Source organism: Chamaea fasciata, unplaced genomic scaffold, assembly GCF_029207755.1.
Source record: "Chamaea fasciata isolate MVZ Bird 193981 ecotype frontalis unplaced genomic scaffold, bChaFas1.0.hap1 SCAF_7, whole genome shotgun sequence".
NCBI lineage: Eukaryota > Metazoa > Chordata > Aves > Passeriformes > Sylviidae > Chamaea > Chamaea fasciata.
In genome coordinates, this window is record NW_027094092.1 from 31,851,284 (window position 1) to 31,870,773 (window position 19,490).

General features: G+C 36.0%; 1 protein-coding gene across 5 annotated transcripts in view; it reads left to right on the plus strand.

Annotated features, from left to right (window-relative positions):
- The window catches only part of RASGRP1 (RAS guanyl releasing protein 1), a 39,498-nt gene that overhangs the window by 14,165 nt on the left and 5,843 nt on the right, over nucleotides 1-19,490 (plus strand). For 2 of the 5 annotated variants that reach the window (XM_066188316.1, XM_066188315.1), the window contains exons 3-15: nucleotides 1,901-2,006; nucleotides 4,153-4,215; nucleotides 5,294-5,425; nucleotides 6,481-6,634; nucleotides 9,875-10,048; nucleotides 10,776-10,892; nucleotides 12,817-13,092; nucleotides 14,353-14,433; nucleotides 15,077-15,181; nucleotides 16,187-16,296; nucleotides 16,945-17,089; nucleotides 17,773-17,833; nucleotides 18,422-18,568. In XM_066188316.1, the coding sequence (XP_066044413.1) occupies nucleotides 1,901-2,006; nucleotides 4,153-4,215; nucleotides 5,294-5,425; nucleotides 6,481-6,634; nucleotides 9,875-10,048; nucleotides 10,776-10,892; nucleotides 12,817-13,092; nucleotides 14,353-14,433; nucleotides 15,077-15,181; nucleotides 16,187-16,296; nucleotides 16,945-17,089; nucleotides 17,773-17,833; nucleotides 18,422-18,568 (1,671 nt within the window). Of the gene's footprint in view, nucleotides 1-1,900; nucleotides 2,007-3,769; nucleotides 3,797-4,152; nucleotides 4,216-5,293; nucleotides 5,426-6,480; nucleotides 6,635-9,874; nucleotides 10,049-10,775; nucleotides 10,893-12,816; nucleotides 13,093-14,352; nucleotides 14,434-15,076; nucleotides 15,182-16,186; nucleotides 16,297-16,944; nucleotides 17,090-17,772; nucleotides 17,834-18,421; nucleotides 18,569-19,490 lie in introns of those variants that run through there. The other 3 variants (XM_066188318.1, XM_066188317.1, XM_066188319.1) reach the window with 2 other exon arrangements.

Below are 19,490 nucleotides of genomic sequence, written 5' to 3' on the forward strand. Positions count from 1 at the left end.
AGACCTAGAAGACAAAAATTCAAATGGGAACCTGCAGCCAAGTGCTACCTGTGTTATGTCATAGCAGAGGATTTTGGAATGCACACAATGAAAGTGCTAAGGGAGAGAGTGTGTTGTTTTTTTGTCTTTGTTGTCTGGAAATGATCTATATTAAGCATTTAGGAGAAGCTGTATATTCTCAATAGTATATGTGCACATATCTATTTGGCTTTCAAGTTAAACATATATTGAACTGTTTTCCTGATTAAACAGGAGCTAGTGGATGGAGCTTCTGGCAGAACACCAAGTTTTGTCAAAGGATGAAAATTGATACAGGCCTCTGTGTGCAAGGCCTAAAATAATTTTACTCTTTGTGAAGACACTCAAAGACTACAAAATGCCAAGTACTAAAGGCCTGAATAAGTATTGATTCTTGATGTCTCAGCCTTCCTCTGGAAGTTTCCCACCCCTCTAGATGAATAATTTGCTGGTTTGCCCTCAGTGCTCATGCTGTAATACCTAGGCAGTTTGTATCTCAGAAGGATTCTTTCAGTAAGGAATTAAATTATGTGTGCATACGAACAACGAACACATAAACTTTGGTTCGTTCTGTAAAACTGAGAACTCGAAGCAGAGGCAGATCGAGAACTCCTGTTACTTAGGGTCTGTACTGCTCTCATTCATGGGGCTTTAGGACAGGCAGACTTCCCCCTGCCCATATCACTAGGGGTGGATATATTTGGTGTCTCCCTGAAGAAGGGCATAGAAATTCTAGCCCAGTAACTAGTGTGGATTATCTTGTTCTGCAAATGGGCTAAATATAATGTTCCATTTTGGTGATGTGCAAGTTAAAGTGACTTCTCCCTGCCTTCCCTAGCAGTAGATGTCATTTCATACGTTGGAAATCTTTCACATCCCTCTTCCATTTTGCCATATTATGTTTTGCTTCTCCATCTTGTTCCAGCTACTTTTTAAAGAGACAACTAGATTTATTCCCGTAGAGGTTAATCTATTTAAAATTATTTGAAAAGATAAATTTTCTTTTGTATTTGAAAGGGCATCAAATTCCAATTCAAGTTTCTTAGGTTTTCTTACGGCTGGCTGTGGGAGAACATTGTCTGTTAATATTTACACACACTTTCACTGGTTTGTTGCAGAAATGGAAACTTTTTGAAGTGTTCTGTTACATTTCATGTCCTTGATCTTTTTGGAATATGCACAAAAACCCCACAAGACCCAGAAAACAGATGTAGTCTAAAGCCCTTCTTCTGCTGAAGCCCTTGTAATGCATAGTTCAAGTTGATGCACAGCGCATTTAGGTCTACCACAGGGAGTATGCACAGGTTAACCTCTGGGTTCCAAGCACGTGTTGTATCTCATTCCATGTGTATTTGTGCACATCTATGATCCTATCCTGTGTGTGCACTTTGCTGTTATGTGTGTCACCTGTACAAAAAAGCTCACAAACACTTGAGAATATTGCTGTTCTGTTTGATAAGTGTAGTCATACCAGTGACTGGCTGATATGGATCAGTAACTGAACTATTTTTCTCTGTAGTTCAATGATTTGTTTCCAAGTTTTTGTTCATGTGCCTAAAGCTAAGCATTTAAGTGCATTGCTGGGCTTAGATAATTTTGTATAATTATCTGCGTATTCAGACTGCTTTTGAGACACAGCTGCTTTTTTGCTTGCCTTTTTATTTTTCCCTTATTTTTAAAGGGCCTTCCAGACACATTAGTGAAATATAGTTGTTGTTATATGGCTCTCACCAGAAAAATGATGCACTCCCTAAATTAGTAAGTTACTGCCATCTTTGAAACAGCATACATGAACAGACCTGAATAGAATTAGGATTAAGCCTGTTGCAAATTATGAAGGTATAGCAAGATTTCAATATGAATAATCCTTTTTGTTTTTTAGATTTAGAAGGAAATGCATGTCAAAACAACCAGCTGCTAAAAATAATTCTGGCCATGCATCAGTTTTTCATCTCCTCTGCAGACATGCTTCAGAAACTTGTTGATCTATATCCTTTGTAATCTCCACCTGCTTTTAAGGTAACTTGATAGCCTGACAAGTTTGAAATGGGTAAGTAGAGGATATTTAATCTGGGTGTATTATTATTCCACTAATTAAATTGTATACTTGCTCTTTACAGTTTTTAGTTGTGTGGTGTGCTTTTTTTCGGTTCAGGGTTTGCATTTCTTATTTGTCAGGTTTAGCTTGTTATACACAGAGGACAAGATGAAACTCCAAGTCTGGTTTTAAGTAGAATAATTCACCCTCTGTTGGCTGTGGAGGGAATATCTAGCAGGTGTTAGATCAATGTAGGCACCTCAGTTAGGTACTGTGAACCTGGGCCTAAGTTTGAGATCTGTTTCTCTCACTGTCCACTATCAAGTCAAAGAGCAAAGAACAAAACTGTATCATTGGGATAGGAAAATTTTTAACAAAAATTCTTCCTCTTACACACCCCCAAAATTGCTGAAATAAATTACAAGCTTTTCCTTTCTGTTTGTTTCCATTTTGAGTTGAGTGCCTGGACTCATACATGTGTGTTTCTGGCAAATTAGATTTTTCACAATGTAGCTACTAGATCATATTCACAAAACTGGCCTTCCTTTGGAATTTTTAATCGTGGAATATGTTGGTTGTTTTCTTAGCTTTACAAAAGGCTTACTCCTAATTAGGTGAGCACAGTACAGGATGGAGACCTGTCATGCTAAGGATCTCCATCCAATTTTGGTACAATTCAATTTAATAATCCTTTCTTTCCTCAAACTCTGTATCTTCCAGGCATTTGCAAGCAGAATCCTTGACAACAGAGCTTTACTGGGGCATTGACTCTGTCTGTAGCAGGACTGTCCTGCTGCTTCTCTAATTGCAGGTGTTGGATCAAGTGTGCTAAGCTACAGCTTATGTGTGGTGTAGTGCTGCATTTCACTTAGGCTCATGGGCTCTTGGAAAATGAAACAGTCAGTGCTTGCTTCTTCTTTCTGAGATGGAACATTTTCTACAACCAGAAAAGCAACTCTAACTTTTCTTAGACTTGCATATTTTGCAAGCTTGGTTTTTAACTCTGTGTATATCTCCCTGTAAAGACATTGAAAGTTAAAGACAGTTTTGAATGGATCAGGTAGTCTAGGCTCTTGTATTTTGCAAAACCTTGCATGTGTTCCAGTTGCACCATTTTTCCATCCCCTAAATTATAGGAGTGATTTGAGGTGCTTACAAGTTCTTTGTAAGTCATCTAATTTTAGACATTCAGAGAGGGCCCCTTAAAAATATTTGGGAACCTACTCAGGCTTCACCAGTTCTATAGTCAGCCTAATGTAAGCAGGCTTAAAGGGCACGTGGCACATGTCCCCTCAGCTGTGGTAGATTTAGGCTGCAGTTAATTGCAATCAGATTGTGAGTGGGTCCACAAGGCATTTTCATTGAATTATGCTTTTCAGGCCTGAAAATATGTGTGTCATCTCCATCAGAAGAATCAAGACATGCATAATACATTTTCAAAATGGATTTTCCATTACTTCAACAGACAGTGGCTACAATATCAAAACATGTTTTAAAGAACTAATAGACTAAAAATAAGGTTGGTTGTTTCAGTTGCCAGAGCAAGTCAAATGAAAATTGTTGTGTAGCTAGAAAGGTGAGGTTACTATGGAGAGCATGTTAAATTTTGCTCTACCACTGTCTACCACTGGTTATGTTTAAAAGAAAATAGCTTTTTTTTCTTTCTTTTTTTTTTTTTCTAAATCTCTAGTGAATTAGCTGAAAAGGATTGCTTCATAAATGCATTGATTGATAAATTTGGTATGAATATTTTGAATTTTAATGACATGTCAGTGCATAAGGTTTATAAGAAATTGTGAGGCATGTTGCAAAGAAACATGTAGAAAACAGAATCCCTTCACTGGATAACGCTACTCAGTACTCTGGCAAATGCTTCAATATTACTCCTTGTAGTCATAGTTGCAATAAACTTTGGTAAAAACATTGGGATATACTTTGTGTATATACTTTGTATATTTACTTATGTAAACCCCTAATCTGATACAATATTTGCCATCAGCAGGATGATTCTTACTGCTTACAGATTGGGAAGTATCAAGCATGTTACATTTTATATCATATGTGAATGGATGTGCTTTTCCTTAACAGTTTTCTACCTATCTTAATGCTTTAGAAAATAACTCTTCCATGCTGTGTGTAAAGATATGCTATTTTGTGAGGTAAGTATATTCTTGGTCGGTAGCTATTAGTCGTTAGTTTGCAGTCGTCCATGTGACAAATATAAATACGTTTTTGCATATCTGAAATTGACATTAAAAAGAAAAGCAGATAGTCTGCTTTAGCATTTCAAGGTTCACTGTAGCAGCTTTGCACAAAAAGGTTCAACGGACTTTTAGAAGATTTGTTAAAATCAGTGCATGAGTTGCCAGGTCACAGTTTTGAACTGATTTTATATGAATCTCTGTCTTAAATGTCTGTGAAAATTGACAGTGCTCAGGATATGATAGAAGTATGTCTAATATTATTATATAGGTCTATTAAAATTTAAGTGGGATATTGCAGATATTTTTGTACTAAGCAAAGCTCAATTGCCTCGGTAGGTAATTATCCTTAGTAATTCTACTTCATCACTTGTAATGGTCCTGGAACTCTTTTATTTTTACCTATTAAGTATAGTAAAGTTTGATATCTCAGTTTAGAGAAAACAGAGGAGAAAGAATATATTCAGCTCTAGTAGATTGATGGTACCTCTTCTTTACACAAAGGGGGAAATTATTAGTAAAAGGAAAGTAGAATTTGTTTTAAATTGTGATGATTTTATTCTCTCAGAGCAGATTGTTACAGTCTCTGTCAGAATGCTTTAGTATTGCTTGAGATCTGGTAACATTTTTGCTTCCAGGCAAATTCATGTATATGTGCATCCGTAAGAAAGTGCATTTCCGTTTTTCCGACAAGCACAGGTTTTTTACATGTATAGTGCTGGGTACTGTGTCTGTCTGGGATGGAGTTAACTTTCTTCATAGCAGCCTCTATAATGCTGTGCATTGAATCTGTGAGTAAAATTCAGCATTATTTTACCTGTTGCTGAACAGTGATTGCACAGTATAAATGCCTTCAGTTTCACACTCTGCTCCTGCCAGAGTGTGGGCTCTGGGGGTGAGCTTGAGGGTGGGAAGGGACACAGTGGGAACAGCTGACCTGAACTGACTACAAGAACAGTCCCAGCCATTCAGCCTAGCTAGATCAAAACCCTTTTTTTTTTTTTTTTTTTGGATGTGTCTGTTTTGATTTTAATAGGTATTGGATTACAGAGTTCTGGATCATGTTCAAAATGGACTCTAAACTATCCACAGCTATGCAGGAATTTCAAGAGGTGGTTCGAGCTAATGGTGAAGAGTTACATTGTCGTCTAATTGATACATCTCAAATGTGAGTGTTGAAGTCTCAATATACTCTGAAAACAAACTTTTGCTCTGAATTTCCTTTATTCAAATATCATGTCTCTCGTAAGTCATATGTTAACTATCCTGAGAAGAATTTATACTTCAATACAGATGAAATATACATTATGTAGAGGAACAGAATGCCTTTCGGGAATGGCTTAAGTTGAATTTAGCTGCAGCGTGGACTTTGTGCTGATTCTCTATGACAGCTAGGTTTCACTCTATCCAGGGAACTTAGAAAATTTGTCAGTGCCTAGAGGTTTTGCCAGATCACTTGAAATCAATGAAAAAGGAGAATACGATTTAATTGGGTGACAGATGAGGTAAAAAAAGTGTGTTTATATTTTAGCAACAAAGGTAAGCAAGGATATAGTTTATTGCGTTGTCAGACTCTTGATATTGTTGAGATGACTTTGGTTATAAAATACTTGTCATGACAAGAATAAATCGTAGAGCTGTACATCACATAGTTCTTTCTTGGGAAGGCATCTTTCCCTGTTACATGAGGGTGAGATAGTTCTGTGGAACGGTGCACTGACAAAACAAGTGTCAGTTTGGAAATGCACAGGCTAAAGCAGAGCAGAATTTGGCACACATTTTGTATCTGGTTATGAAAGAGGATATTTAACTTTTCAAATTGAAATAAATTTTATTACTCTGTGGGTCAATAGCAAAGGGGGACAGTTCATACTCAAGAGCATGCTCAAGGAAATCTAGGAATTATTAAATGGATGTGTTCAATGAAAACAAAGTTACAGACAGCTATTCTGAAAATTTAGAACTCATTGCAGAAATATATAGACTCTCAGGCTGTTTAGTAAGGCAGTTGTATTGTACTTAAGATGCTACATCAATACAATAAAGACTAACAATAACATTTTGTCATATAATCTCTAATGCATGAAAGGAGTTTGCTGTTTAGAAATTCAAATAATTCACTTTGTACTGCAGTAAGGCATGAAAACATCATTACCTCTGACTTAGGGAAAGAGGAAAATTTTGCTCTTCAGTAAATAACTTGGAGTAATTGTGTTTTAAAAGAAATTCTAGGGATTGGTCTAGAAAGCTGACACAGCGTGTAAAGGCCAACACCAGTAAGAAACGGAAAGTCTCACTTCTTTTTGATCACCTTGAGCCAGAGGAGCTGTCAGACCACCTTACCTATCTTGAGTTTAAGTCTTTCAGAAGAATATCAGTAAGTTATTTTTATCTATCTATCTATCTATCTATCTATCTATCTATCTATCTATCTTTTTATATGAAGCAAATATGGGAAAGATATAGAAAATATGGCAGAGAGGTAGCATTACAAGATCGACTCTGCCATACAAGATGTTGGACATGCTGAATCTGATTCCAGACTCTTTTATTTTACTAGTATTGAAAGTGGCCAGTGGAACTTAGATTATTACATAACTTAGATATCCTTCTGCTACAACCATATGAGAGTGAGAGAATGAACCTCAACTGTGGAAGAGTTGAGGCAAGATCAGTTGGAAGGAAGAGGAGTAAACCTTCTTCCAAATCCAAGATCTTCTTCCAAAGAAGCTTATTTTGTTAGAACAAGGGATGTCATCATCCTTTGACTCAAATCAGTAATAAGGCTGAAATGGGATGAAGGAAACTTGGAATATTCTCCTAGAATGCTAACCTTCTGTGGCTGTAGTGAGCAGTGCAGCAATCCTGTGCAGTGAATAATGGATGGCATTGAAGATGGCCACTGGACTCTGCTTGCCTTTTTTTATTGTGCACACAAAATAAAGACTAGAGATAAGAAAGCACTTTAGAAAATGCCATTTTTAATGTAAGGGGAGATAAACATATTTTTTATACAAGCTTTCATATGCCAAACAATTCTTGAGGATTTATCTAATTTATTTTTTCTGTAATTTGATTTGTTTTCTCAGTAATGTTTGTAGCTGATAAGATGCAAACTTCCCTATGCACTTTGGCTTAACTTGCATCATTGTATGCTACAACATTGCCTCTTTTCCAACCTGATAGAATTTCACATGGAAAAGTGAATGTTAGAGACCAAAATCTAGGGGGGTTGCAAAGTCTGTGTCATAAGACTAGAAGCGAAGTGGGTTTTTCAGTGGGTTTTTTTTGTTGTTTTTTTTTTTTTTTTTTGTTTTTTTTTTTGTTTTTTTTTTTTTTTGTTTTTGTTTTTGTTTTGTTTTGTTTTGTTTTTTGCTGCCGCTGCTATTTAGTTCTTTTTGGTGAGGTTTTTTTGTAGCACTACAATATGAAGCTGAACCTATGCAAGAAAAGGAGCTCTCACTAGGTGGTGGAAGATCTCACAGTCGTGTTTTAATGTACTTTATTTTGAGCTGACAGTACGTGACTCTGTGTTTTGTGTTCAACTCAAAAAGCTGTAGAACCGAAGTCATGCACTGATTGCTGCCTGTAGGCAGTAATAATATGCAAAGCTTATATAACTTACCATTTTGAAAACCCCTGTGCAGATATAAGGTAATTAATGAGTATAACAAGTGTGGTTTTAGTCAGAGTGTCAGATGTGTCATGGAGTTCCAACAGTTACATTCAAATGTACATTTTATATGCAGAGTACCTGTATATGTCTTCGTATAAATTGAGCTTGCCAAGACTTCGGTCAGAAAATAATATGTAATTAATAATTAGCTATATTAATTAAATCTTTGGAGAATGTGTTTATGGTGCCCTAAGGCACAGAATCTTCTAATTATTTTAATATGGCATCATATACTGGGAGAAAGACTGAAAAAGACCAACTGTGTCACTAGTCACTGAAATAACTATTTACAGGTTTGGGCATTTGAAAGTCAGAAGGGAATATTTGATCACATGCACAGTGTACAGAAGAATCTTTCATGAGATACCATCCATCTTGCAGCAAATTAGGATGCAAGAAGTAGTGTTCACAGAGTAATGACTGGAGGCATGCTGGTGCTTGGAAAGTATTTTAATCTGTAGTCATAAAGTACAGGAAGGTCACAGTCTTTTGTAAGAATCTGGATTCTGGATTCCTGTTGAGGCTCTTAAGTTAGCCATCACAATAACAGACTCTTGCAATATTTAAGTACCTAAACTTCTTTACTATATCTGCCACTAACAAGCTTGTTATAGCTGACCTCATTAATAAATTTGTGCACCACAATTAATTCAAAACTTTCATGTAGCATTTTAGAGATTAATTTCTTCAGCATTTAAAAAAAATCTTTTCCGAAGGAGATGACTGCTGAGAAAAAAATATAAACTAATTCATAGTTGTACTGAAACTACTATGAAGTCCGTAATTATGTAGTCAGATATTGAAAAATTATCTATCTGTATAAAATAGTTGCTTAAATTTCAAGATCCAGCAAAACCTGACTGGGGTTTAAAATTCAAAGAGTAATTGCAATGTAAGTACTCTGTAATCTCAGAGACAGCTCTACTAATTACTTATATTTCTTCCATTTTTAATTTGAGAAAGACAAATCTAGAGGTTTCTACTGTCATATCTGCTTTTAAAGTGCTAATAATTCTTATTAAACAGGTGGAAAAATTTATAAAGCTGTGAGAAAGTGAGAGAGGGACAGTGAGACACAAACAACAGCATGACAGTTTATGACCTTTGCTTAGAGATCAGTTTTATTCCACATATTCCTGTGGAAAGAAATGTATACCTCTTACAGCTATGAGTGTTTTTGGTAATATTTTAGTATTAGTGGTCATAGTAAAGAATGAGTGTAAAAATCCCATGTCACATTTTCTGATGATTCAAATTCATGTGTAGTTTTGTTAATGGATAAATCAACAGAATGGATAAAAATTGCACCAACAAAAACAAATGATTTCTTTAATCTTAATGTAAGAATGGCTTTTTAAAAAGTGTGTCACAGGTATCTACTGAATAATTTTAGATTGCCTTGATTAAATAAGAGAATCTCACAAGTTGTATTAAAAGTATTAAGGAATCTGTAGCCCTCATTCTTAATGGTTTTATCTCAGTTTCATATTAATCACACTGAACTTTCTTTTTCTATTAGTGTTGCTTAATTCAGAAGTGTGCCCCAGCCACACAATACATAAACCGAACACTGAACTCCCTTAAACTATTGCTGAGTTATTAGATTAAGTTCAGTTTAACCTTCCCTATAAAAGTCTGGACTCAGTGAATCTAAGAAGCCACTGAGGCTGGGAGGAAATCCCCAGTTCTACTCATCCTGGGGTTTATAAGAGCCAGGGCTCCTGAGATAGGGCAAAAAGATGTTTTCAATTAATCCAATTAGTCAGAACCCCTGCTTTGAATTTAACAAAGCTTTCACAAAGGAAAGATTTCAGTTTTATGGATATTTGTGGTGTAAAATACATATTTTATATTTCATTTGATAAGCAGATCTCTGTCCACACACAAGTCATGAGGCATATGAAACAACATGAATTTTCATTTACGCTTCTTTTGTTTAAGTTCTCAGATTATCAGAACTACATTGTGAATAGTAGTGTGAAAGAGAATCCGACAATGGAAAGATCAATTTCTCTTTGCAATGGTATCTCTCAGTGGGTGCAGCTAATGGTTCTCAGCAGACCAACACCACAGCTTCGGGCTGAAGTGTTCATCAAGTTTATTCATGTTGCACAGGTCAGTTAAAATCTGGCACGTTTGGTGTTTATTTTGTCTTTCTCAGATACAACCCTTTTGTCTAGTCTTCCCATGCTGTTACTGTAGGGTGAGCTGGGAGCATTGGCCCTGGTCTCCTGGTTCATACCCACCACATGTATATTTGTGTATGTGTGCTGTCTTACTAAGTGTTCAGATATTATAGTGTCAGGGCACCAGGACTTCCTCATGTTCATTTGGAAGAAATTATTTTCACTGTTAAACTAGACTTGCTTTTGAATCAGCATGTGAGATTCCCAGCTGTGCCTGTGAAGCTTTCCAAAGCATGAGTGACTCTCATGGCTTTGGCTGTAATTGGAAGCCTTCCACCTGAAATACCTTCCTGGATAAAAGGAGAGCTATGGTCCTATCCATATTCTTTGCATACTAACTCAACTGCAGTCATAACCAAGATAATAAACAGTGTTTCCTAGTTGTGGTAGACTGTGGGAAGAAGGGGAAGTACTGAGGAAGTTCTTCGAAGACTTACTGGACCTGAAAATGTAATATTTGATTTAATCACAGTAGAATAACTTCATGTTTTCATGTTACAGCCAGTAAAATCACAACTCATTACCAAAATACATGAAGTCAAATGGCACAAACTTGTAAAACTTCAGAGCAAGACAACAGAGGAAATTAAAATTTGGGGGTGCACATTGAACAACGTGAACCTTTAAATTATGCTGATTTTTTTATATCAACACAGAAGCTCCACCAGCTGCAGAATTTCAACACATTAATGGCAGTGATTGGAGGTCTCTGTCACAGTTCCATTTCCAGGCTCAAGGAAACAAGCTCATGTGTTCCTCATGATGTAATTAAGGTTAGTATTGCTTCTCTAAGTTTCACAAATAAGAGAACCTTTAACTTCTTTGTCACTGCACACACTGAAAGCAATCTTACTTTGTTGGATAAGATGGAAAGACAGAACAAATTTTTTTTTGGTTTTGAAGGGTTTTTATTTGTTATTTCATGTCTACATCACCAGTTACTCCTACACTTCTTGCACCCCCACCTTTCTTCTACAGATTCTCTTAAGGTTTCTCCTTTAATCTCAGTTGTGATGAGTTGCATTTTCTTTTACGTGCAGTAGTACAGAATAATATTCAAATATGAAAACAGAGAATTGGATCTTGGAATATTTGAAAACAAAACTATTGTCTTCTGTAGTAATGCTTACCATCCTTAGTCTGTAAAAGCTAGCACAGAGCTCTGCACTTCGAGTGAAAGGACTGGTTTTGTTGATATGATCTTTCCATTTGACAGGTTTTGTTTAATTTAGACCTGAACAAATTTAGCCCTAATGCACGCATAGCGTGGTGGAATGTTAGGAATCGATTTTAATTTCCAGTTAAATTCTTGTGAAATACTGAAGAAGGCTGTTTAAGAAAAGGGAAGGAAGGCATATTTTTTAGTCAATGCTTCTTAAGAAGCCTTTGTGTGGCTTCTTAAGAGACTTAAGAGAATAAGATACTTTGTCCTTTCTGGAGCCTGGAAGTGTGTAAAGGGATCTGAAAAGCCTGTTTTGATCACAATATGATCAACTGAAATGAACAGTAACCTGGAGTAAAGACCTGAAGTGTGACCTCCCACTGGAAATGGTTACAGCTATCAGAATCTATAAAATCAGTTAGAAAGCTTAATTTAGAAGCAAGCAAAATTTGCCAAATGTTGTCATTTTAAGGGCTGCATGTGTGCACATCATTTGAATCACTTTTTCTATCAAGAAATTGTATGCAGGTGTTAATAGAAAGCAGGTTTAAAAAGTCTGGTAATTAATGACTTGAAAACACACTTAGAGGTTTAACAATGTCAAACAATTTGTAAAAATTAAAGATCAGGAACTTTGACAGGAACTTCCCAGAGAAAACATTGATCCATTGATCTTATATATTTTATTATATATCTTATTTATATGATGATTATTATTATAATATAATGATTGTTATAATTATAGTATAATATAAATTATTATATTATATTATATTATATTATATTATATTATATTATATTATATTATATTATATTATATTATATTATATTATATTATATTATATTATATTATATTATATTATATTATATTATATTATATTATATTATATTATATTATATTATAATGATTCGACTTTGTACCTGTATAATTTTAAACAAGGGAAATATTTATACTGCTAGACTGGAGATTAATTTGGCCTTTGTAAAAAACCCAAGATACTGTTTCTAGTTCATTTCCATGGAAAAAGTTTTCTTGAAAAGACAGGTATGCCACCTTGAACTATAGTATGACTTCTGATCACACCATGATGGGATCATGGGACAGCGTAGGGTTTCTCTGCCAGGACCTCTCCAGGATTTCCAGATGGTGATCTGAAAGTTAGAGAATGAATTCCACATTTTAATATGAAGATGGCTGCTTTTATGAATGTCAGAGAGCTTGTGTGGTGCTTGCACATTGACTGTATACAGATTCCCCTGATTCGAAAGAATCATATTTCTTTTCATTTGACTAAATGGGGAGTGTAAGGAGGCCAACATTATAGATTAGGCTATATATAAATAATTGCATATTAGTACCTAATTTGTGGGTATAGGATATCTAGAATACCTAGATTTCATTTGAAGTCTTAAAATCTTTTTCAAGAGTCTTTGTGAGTAAATTCCTTAACAATAACATGGGAAGCTCTTGTGCTGTATGACAAAAAGAGAAACAGTAACCAGCACTGATTTTTTGGTTTTCTTTTTATTTTTAGGTGTTTAATGAAATGACAGAATTGCTTTCGTCTTACAGAAATTATGATAGTTACCGACGTGCCTATAATGAGTGCAGTAACTTTAAGATCCCAATCCTTGGGGTCCACCTGAAAGACTTGATATCTCTTTATGAGGGTATGCCAGACTACTTGGAGGACAAAAAAATTAATGTATACAAACTATATTCTCTGTATAACCACATAGATGAGCTGATTCAACTCCAGGAAATGCCACTTCCCCTGGAGGCTAATATGGACCTTGTTCACTTGCTGACAGTAAGTGTGTTAGATAAGATAAATACATCCAATTAAAAATCTCATATATCTATCAAACAACTAAATAGAGAATTCCATTAAGTAATTAAGCAATTATGAATATGATTGTAAGACTGCATAATAAGATTGTAAGATTTTTTTTTCCCCTAAAGGGGAAATGTACAGGAAGAGAAGAGAAAAAATTGGTGCTACTTATTTATCTGGCAGCCTGCATAGAGGTGTCAGTTCAGCAGTATGCTTCCAATTATTTTTATAAGGGAAGGAAATGTTTATTTCTGCTTCACTATAGTAGTATGTACTCTCTGTACTTTCAATAAGGAAGATTCCTTGTGTTGAAAACAAAATCACACAAAAGTTCAGTCCCTCAAGATACCGCATTACTAGCCAAGTTTCATCTGGTGCTTAAGAAACTGTCTAAAATAAATATTAGTCAAATGCAGTTGATGTATTTTACTCCCAGTCATATCTAGTCAGTGCCATGCTACTAAAAAATTAATGCTACCTAGAATGTTGTTAAAACACTAGTTTTGAGCTTCTCCTAATAAGTTAAAATACTACTTTCTGTAAAAACAGTAAATCTTCCTGTCTTGTTTCTCAGCTTTGGTGGCCTTAACAAGTATCTCATCTTGGAAAAACCAGATAGTCCACTTCCACTTTCTGGTTACAAGCCCTGTTTCAGGAAAAAGCTAATAGATAAAAATGCATATGTGCCTGAGGTTATTTGTGCTCTCGGGGAGCTCTCTTGTGTGAAATAAAGCACACATGCCCAGGGCCTGAAATACAGCTGTATGAAGTGGTGAACTTCTTACTTCTTCCTGCTATTTGTTTTAAATGTTTTGTTTGAAATTATTCTAAGTATTTTTTTTTCTTCTAAATAATGTTTTATAAAAATGGCTATTACAAATATGTGGAACTTCGATCATAATTTCATGCAGGTATGTATGATAGGACATAAATGAGAAGGAATACTTCATTTCAATGCAGGAGCTTCTGAACTCCCAATAGTCCGTGTTACAGATTTCTAGATAATGGCAATAACAGTCTGGAATGTAGAACTGGAGATAATGGCAATAACAGTCTGGAATGTAGAACCGGACACATCTCAGATCACTGTGAACACCTCTGCAGCTCAAGTTAATTTATTTCTAGGTGTAATCTAAATTAAAAAATAATGCGCCAAAAAATATGAATGTACTCTAGTAACAAGTTTGTAAAGTACTAGTGACTGTTCTGGGATTAAACTAATGTGTTTGTTTTCAGCTGTCCCTTGATCTTTACTACACAGAAGATGAAATTTATGAACTTTCATATGCACGAGAGCCACGAAGTCACCGAGCTGCTGTAAGGGCTTTTACAGATCCTTAACAAAAGGAGGGCTTTTATGAGTGATTTTAATTTAAAAGAGGATTTTTAAAAAGAAAATTTTATCTCTTATATTCAATGTATTAGCTTATTTTATTATATGCTAAATTGAAAGCATTTTAGCTTTGTAGACTGAGTGAAATCCATTTAAGAGCAAATTGTTTGGTCGATGATGGAGTCTAAGATAGAATATATGGCAGATTTGACACCATATCAGGTTTTATAATATGAACACAAAGACAAATGAAGTTGCTATGTAGAGACATGACATCAGTCTTAATTGTGGCAGTTGATAATATTTTTTTTTAAATGGAGAATTCTTATTATTCAAATAATGAAACCCATGAGTGTTATGTGGTAGTTTTGTTCCTGTTTTATAAATTCGGAAAAGATGGTGATTTTACAGGGCTGTCAGTGAACTGTGACAACTTAAGGAATGACTGCTCTTTTGAACAGTTCAAGGAAGCTTAAGCACCATGTGATTACCAAAAGAATGATGTTGGGTCCAACAGGTCATTTCTGCAGTCCTGTGTCATATAGTCCACTGCCACAAATTGAAGAAGCATAATACTGAAATTCTTTCCATGTGGTACTAAGCAAGTTCCTTTCAATTTTTTTTCAGCCTATGACACCTTCGAAACCACCAGTTGTTGCAGACTGGGCCTCGGGAGTGGCCCCAAAACCTGATCCAAAAACTGTCAGCAAACATGTTCAGAGGATGGTAGATGTAAGTAAGGTTGGCCAATGTACTTCATATTATTGTACATCTTTGTAGTCTTAATCTCAAGGTATGAGAAAATATGGGGATGGGACTTGTGTCCTCACAAACAGATACTTTGCCTACCTGTAAGTAGCAGCAGCGGCCATGAGGCATGGATGGAAATTCCTTCAGTGGGTAAAGAGCCAGCAGGAGGTGTGAATGCTGGTTTGTGTACTGCCAGAGGCACTCCTTCAGGGAGCCAGGGAGTCCATTTCTACCAGGGCCTCCAACATCTTGTTCCTGCTGCAGTCTGACAGGAGGCCTCTCATTTGCTTTGTTACAAGCAGCAATTGCTTTTTCTCTTTCTTTTGGGTCCCCTGCTTTATGGGGAACTACTAAGTAAGGTGATTGATTCCAAAACTGGTGGAGGTAGAAAAGTAAAGAGTTTATCCTTGCTTTCCTGCTTCATCTCTTTTCTTTGTAAGCACTTCTTATACTGTGAGGCATCCTTTGATACACTCTGTTCTGGAATATATTTCTAAATTTGTATTAGTTGTGCTCCTTGCCTTGCAGCCAGCGACAAATAGTAATACATTCCACAACTGGAAGTAGGTGTCTGCCTGACAATTCTGTCATCTAACTGATTTTCTCATAGCACTGACCTGATAAAGTAAGCTAGACAGCTACACTGATCTGGCCACAGAAACCACCATTGAGAGCACTAATTGAGAGCATGAGTACAAATTGTGTATGTGGGCCTGGACAGAATGGTCTTAAAGCAGAAGTAAAAATCAGCTGTCATTGTGTTGTGAAGCTTTTAGTCCAGCCTGTGTTGACTTAACTATGTTTTGCTGCAAATCAAGAAATCATAATGCTTTTTAGTCTCAAACAAAAAAAGCAATTTGACTGTTGCACTGTTCAATAGACACTGTGAGAAGACAGGAGAGGAAATCCATAAGTAAGGTGGAGGCTTTCAAAAGTGGAAACTCAGACCATCCTCATTATAAACTATTATGCTATTACCTTGCACAGTCTGTCTTCAAAAATTATGACCATGATCAGGATGGATACATTTCCCAGGAAGAATTTGAAAAGATTGCTGCCAGTTTCCCATTCTCATTTTGCGTAATGGCTAAGGACTGGTGAGTATCTGCTTTTCAACTTTGTAGGATCTATTTTGGGAGAGATTTAGGAGGGGTTGTATTTAAATAGTATTTTATCATTAGGGTATTAAAAGCATCCTCTTCAGGCATAGACAGAAGTGAAAACATAACTGATAAAAACATCTTCTAAATGTCTTGTGAATGACATCTTCATTGGGTTTACAGCAGTGGTATCCAAGCTGATTTAGAAGGAAAAACAGACAACAGAAAAAAAAACATTTGTCAATTTATATTCAGTATATACTGCTAAAGAATTTTCCTATGATAAAGCTGTTCCTTAAAAATAGAGAATTGGCAAATGTATATTTTGATAAAACCAGGAACATTTTTCTTAACATATTAGAGCATGGAAAAATACAGTAGTGATTATTCAGAGGTTTACTATGAAGTAGTTCTGAGGTTGCCTCACACATGCAGATAGGCCATTTGTCCTGTCAGTCTGAAGTTTAAATGTGTAGATAAGCTTCTATATATTTTGGAAGCAATTGGCAAGATTACTGAGATCACTTTAGTTTTTTGCTCATTAAACTATTGCTATTACAAAATGTGAAGAAAAAAAAGTTTAATTCTCCTTATGCATTTAACAAAATATATGTCTCAGAAACAACTTTTTTTGTTTATTTCCAGGGAAGGTCTGATTAGCAGGGATGAAATAACAGCTTACTTTATGAGGGCTAGCTCAATCTATTCCAAATTAGGACTTGGCTTTGCTCACAACTTCCAAGAGACCACTTACTTAAGGCCCACTTTCTGCGACAACTGTGCTGGATTTGTAAGCTTACTTTTTAGTAAATTATATTAACATTCTTTGGAATTACGCTGTTTTATCTCATAATTGCCTTGTGTCACATACAGAAATGGATCTATATAAATCATAATTGAAGTTATATAGAACACCAGACTTCTGCCTCTGTAAATGTTTAAGGTACCCTTTACTCCCCTCTTGGCAGTGCCAGTATGTTTAAACATGGTTCATACTTTGTGGGGTTTGGTTGTGTCACCAAAAACAATCTCAGGCAAGACTTCCAAATGGAGAGCCTTCCACTTAATGGGGCTGCTAGAACTCATGTCCTGATGCAGACACGAGATGCCCCAGCCTGTGGCACAGAAGGTTAAATAGAAACTGACTGTCCCACCAATCTTGTGTTTAGCTGAGATCAGACAGGGGTGCTGAGACAGAAGAATTCTCCATCTACTCCAGCTCCACAGCTTCTTGAGGAACTGCCAGATCTGCTGATGTAGTCAGTAGACTAGCTCAAGATATTTTGTTTGTCATTGACACACATAATATATTCTATTTAACTTATGCTAAAGGGGTAAATAGTTCTATTTTGATCTTATGACTGGAAGTCAAGATATTCTGCAAGTGCTCGTATCTTAGAACTAAGAGTGGAGCTTTTAGTTTTCTTTTTATCTGGAGGTATCAAACATGCAGAGAAGTATATTAATATGTAGGCTTTCTGTTTGTTTGAATTTCAGCTATGGGGAGTCATTAAGCAAGGATACAGATGCAAAGGTAAAGTACTTTATACTTTGTTAATTTTAATCCGTACTTGATAGTGAATGACAAAAACCTGTGATCATCCTGAGATCCATGGCTATATCTACAGACCTATTTAATCTGAACTCCCAGGGAGGACAATAATGATTCAATAATCTATGACACAAGAAATGCAGAGATGAAGGAGCTTGTAACTGACAGCTCTAATGCTTTGCAAGACATCACTGAATTCAGAGGGTTTGGAAACAGACCCTTGGACACAAACACCACCACTCTGTGAATACTGTACTGCACATTGTCAACATCTGTTTTGCAGTTTTCTTCCTCATACACGTGTCAGCTTTCTCTGCAGCTCCTACAGTCAGAGCGCTTTTGTGACTGAACGGTGCCATTTTTTACTTTATATTTAATGAACAGGAGTTTCAGATATATATGGCAAAGGGATGTTGTTGGTCTTTTACAGATGTATCTTGTTACAGGTAATGCACATAGAGAACAGCAAAGAAAGGTCCTTGCTTCCCAGGAAGGCAGTAGTGTGAGAACTACCTTAGCTTAGATGCTACACCGGAGCACTGAATCACATAAACATTGTTTTCTTTACAGACTGTGGAATGAACTGTCACAAGCAATGCAAAGACCTGGTTGTGATAGAGTGCAAGAGAAGACCCAAAACTTCAGTTGCAGACAGCAGTCCAACATCTGCTCTTGCTTCAAGCCTCTGCCCAGTAGGAGTCAAAGAACAATTCCATGGTGAGAAAATATCAAAATATGTTGATAATCTTTCCTTAGCTCCTTTTTCATTTAAATCTGAGTTATACAGCATCCTTTTAGGTTTTGTTAGTTAACTACAGTGTTTTATCAACATAAAAACTAGAACCAGGTGTATATTAGCTTGTATCAAGTAACACCATTCCTGCTCTAGGCTGAGTGAGGATGGACTCCCTTTCTGATAGACCTCTCATCCCACTACACAATGTATGGTGCAAAAATGCTACCAAAAAATGAGTAAATCTTCTGTCAGACTCTCATGAGAACTAGATGCCATGACATGAAGACCTGACAGATTTCCTTAACTCTCTCATCTTGTGACAAGTCTTGCTTTTTAGCAAGTTGTAACATTGATTACGGCACTGTTACAATGCTGACTCAGATTTTAATGTGGGCTTTACAACGTCAGTTTTCCTACATATCTCTGTGTTAGGAAACCCAACAACCAGTTCTCTTTATTTTTTCCACTTCAGTAGCTGAATATATAAGAATATAGATTTGTCTTTCACAGAATCAGAAATGAAAAATCTACACGTCTCTGTTCTTTTCTTCTTATATCAAACAAGCTGTATAAAATTTTCTTACTGTATATTACTGTGTAGGCTTCCAAAAAAGGAATGTTGTCCTTGAAAAACACCAGGCTACTTCTGGGCTTTTTTTTGATTTTGATGTTCCAACTCTCAGCATACTCTTTTTCTTTTCTTTTCTGCTCTTGTCATGTAATGTTCTTCAAATCTACTTCCTGCCACCTTTTGAGTTGTATTTAAGACTCATACTGCTGGATTTCACCTTAGGCTTCCTATTAGCACATATGCAGAGCTCAGTGCCCCCCTTTTCTCTTGATACTGTGTGCATCTCTGTGTCTGAAATGGCTGCAGCACTACATAATAACCACCTCTTACCC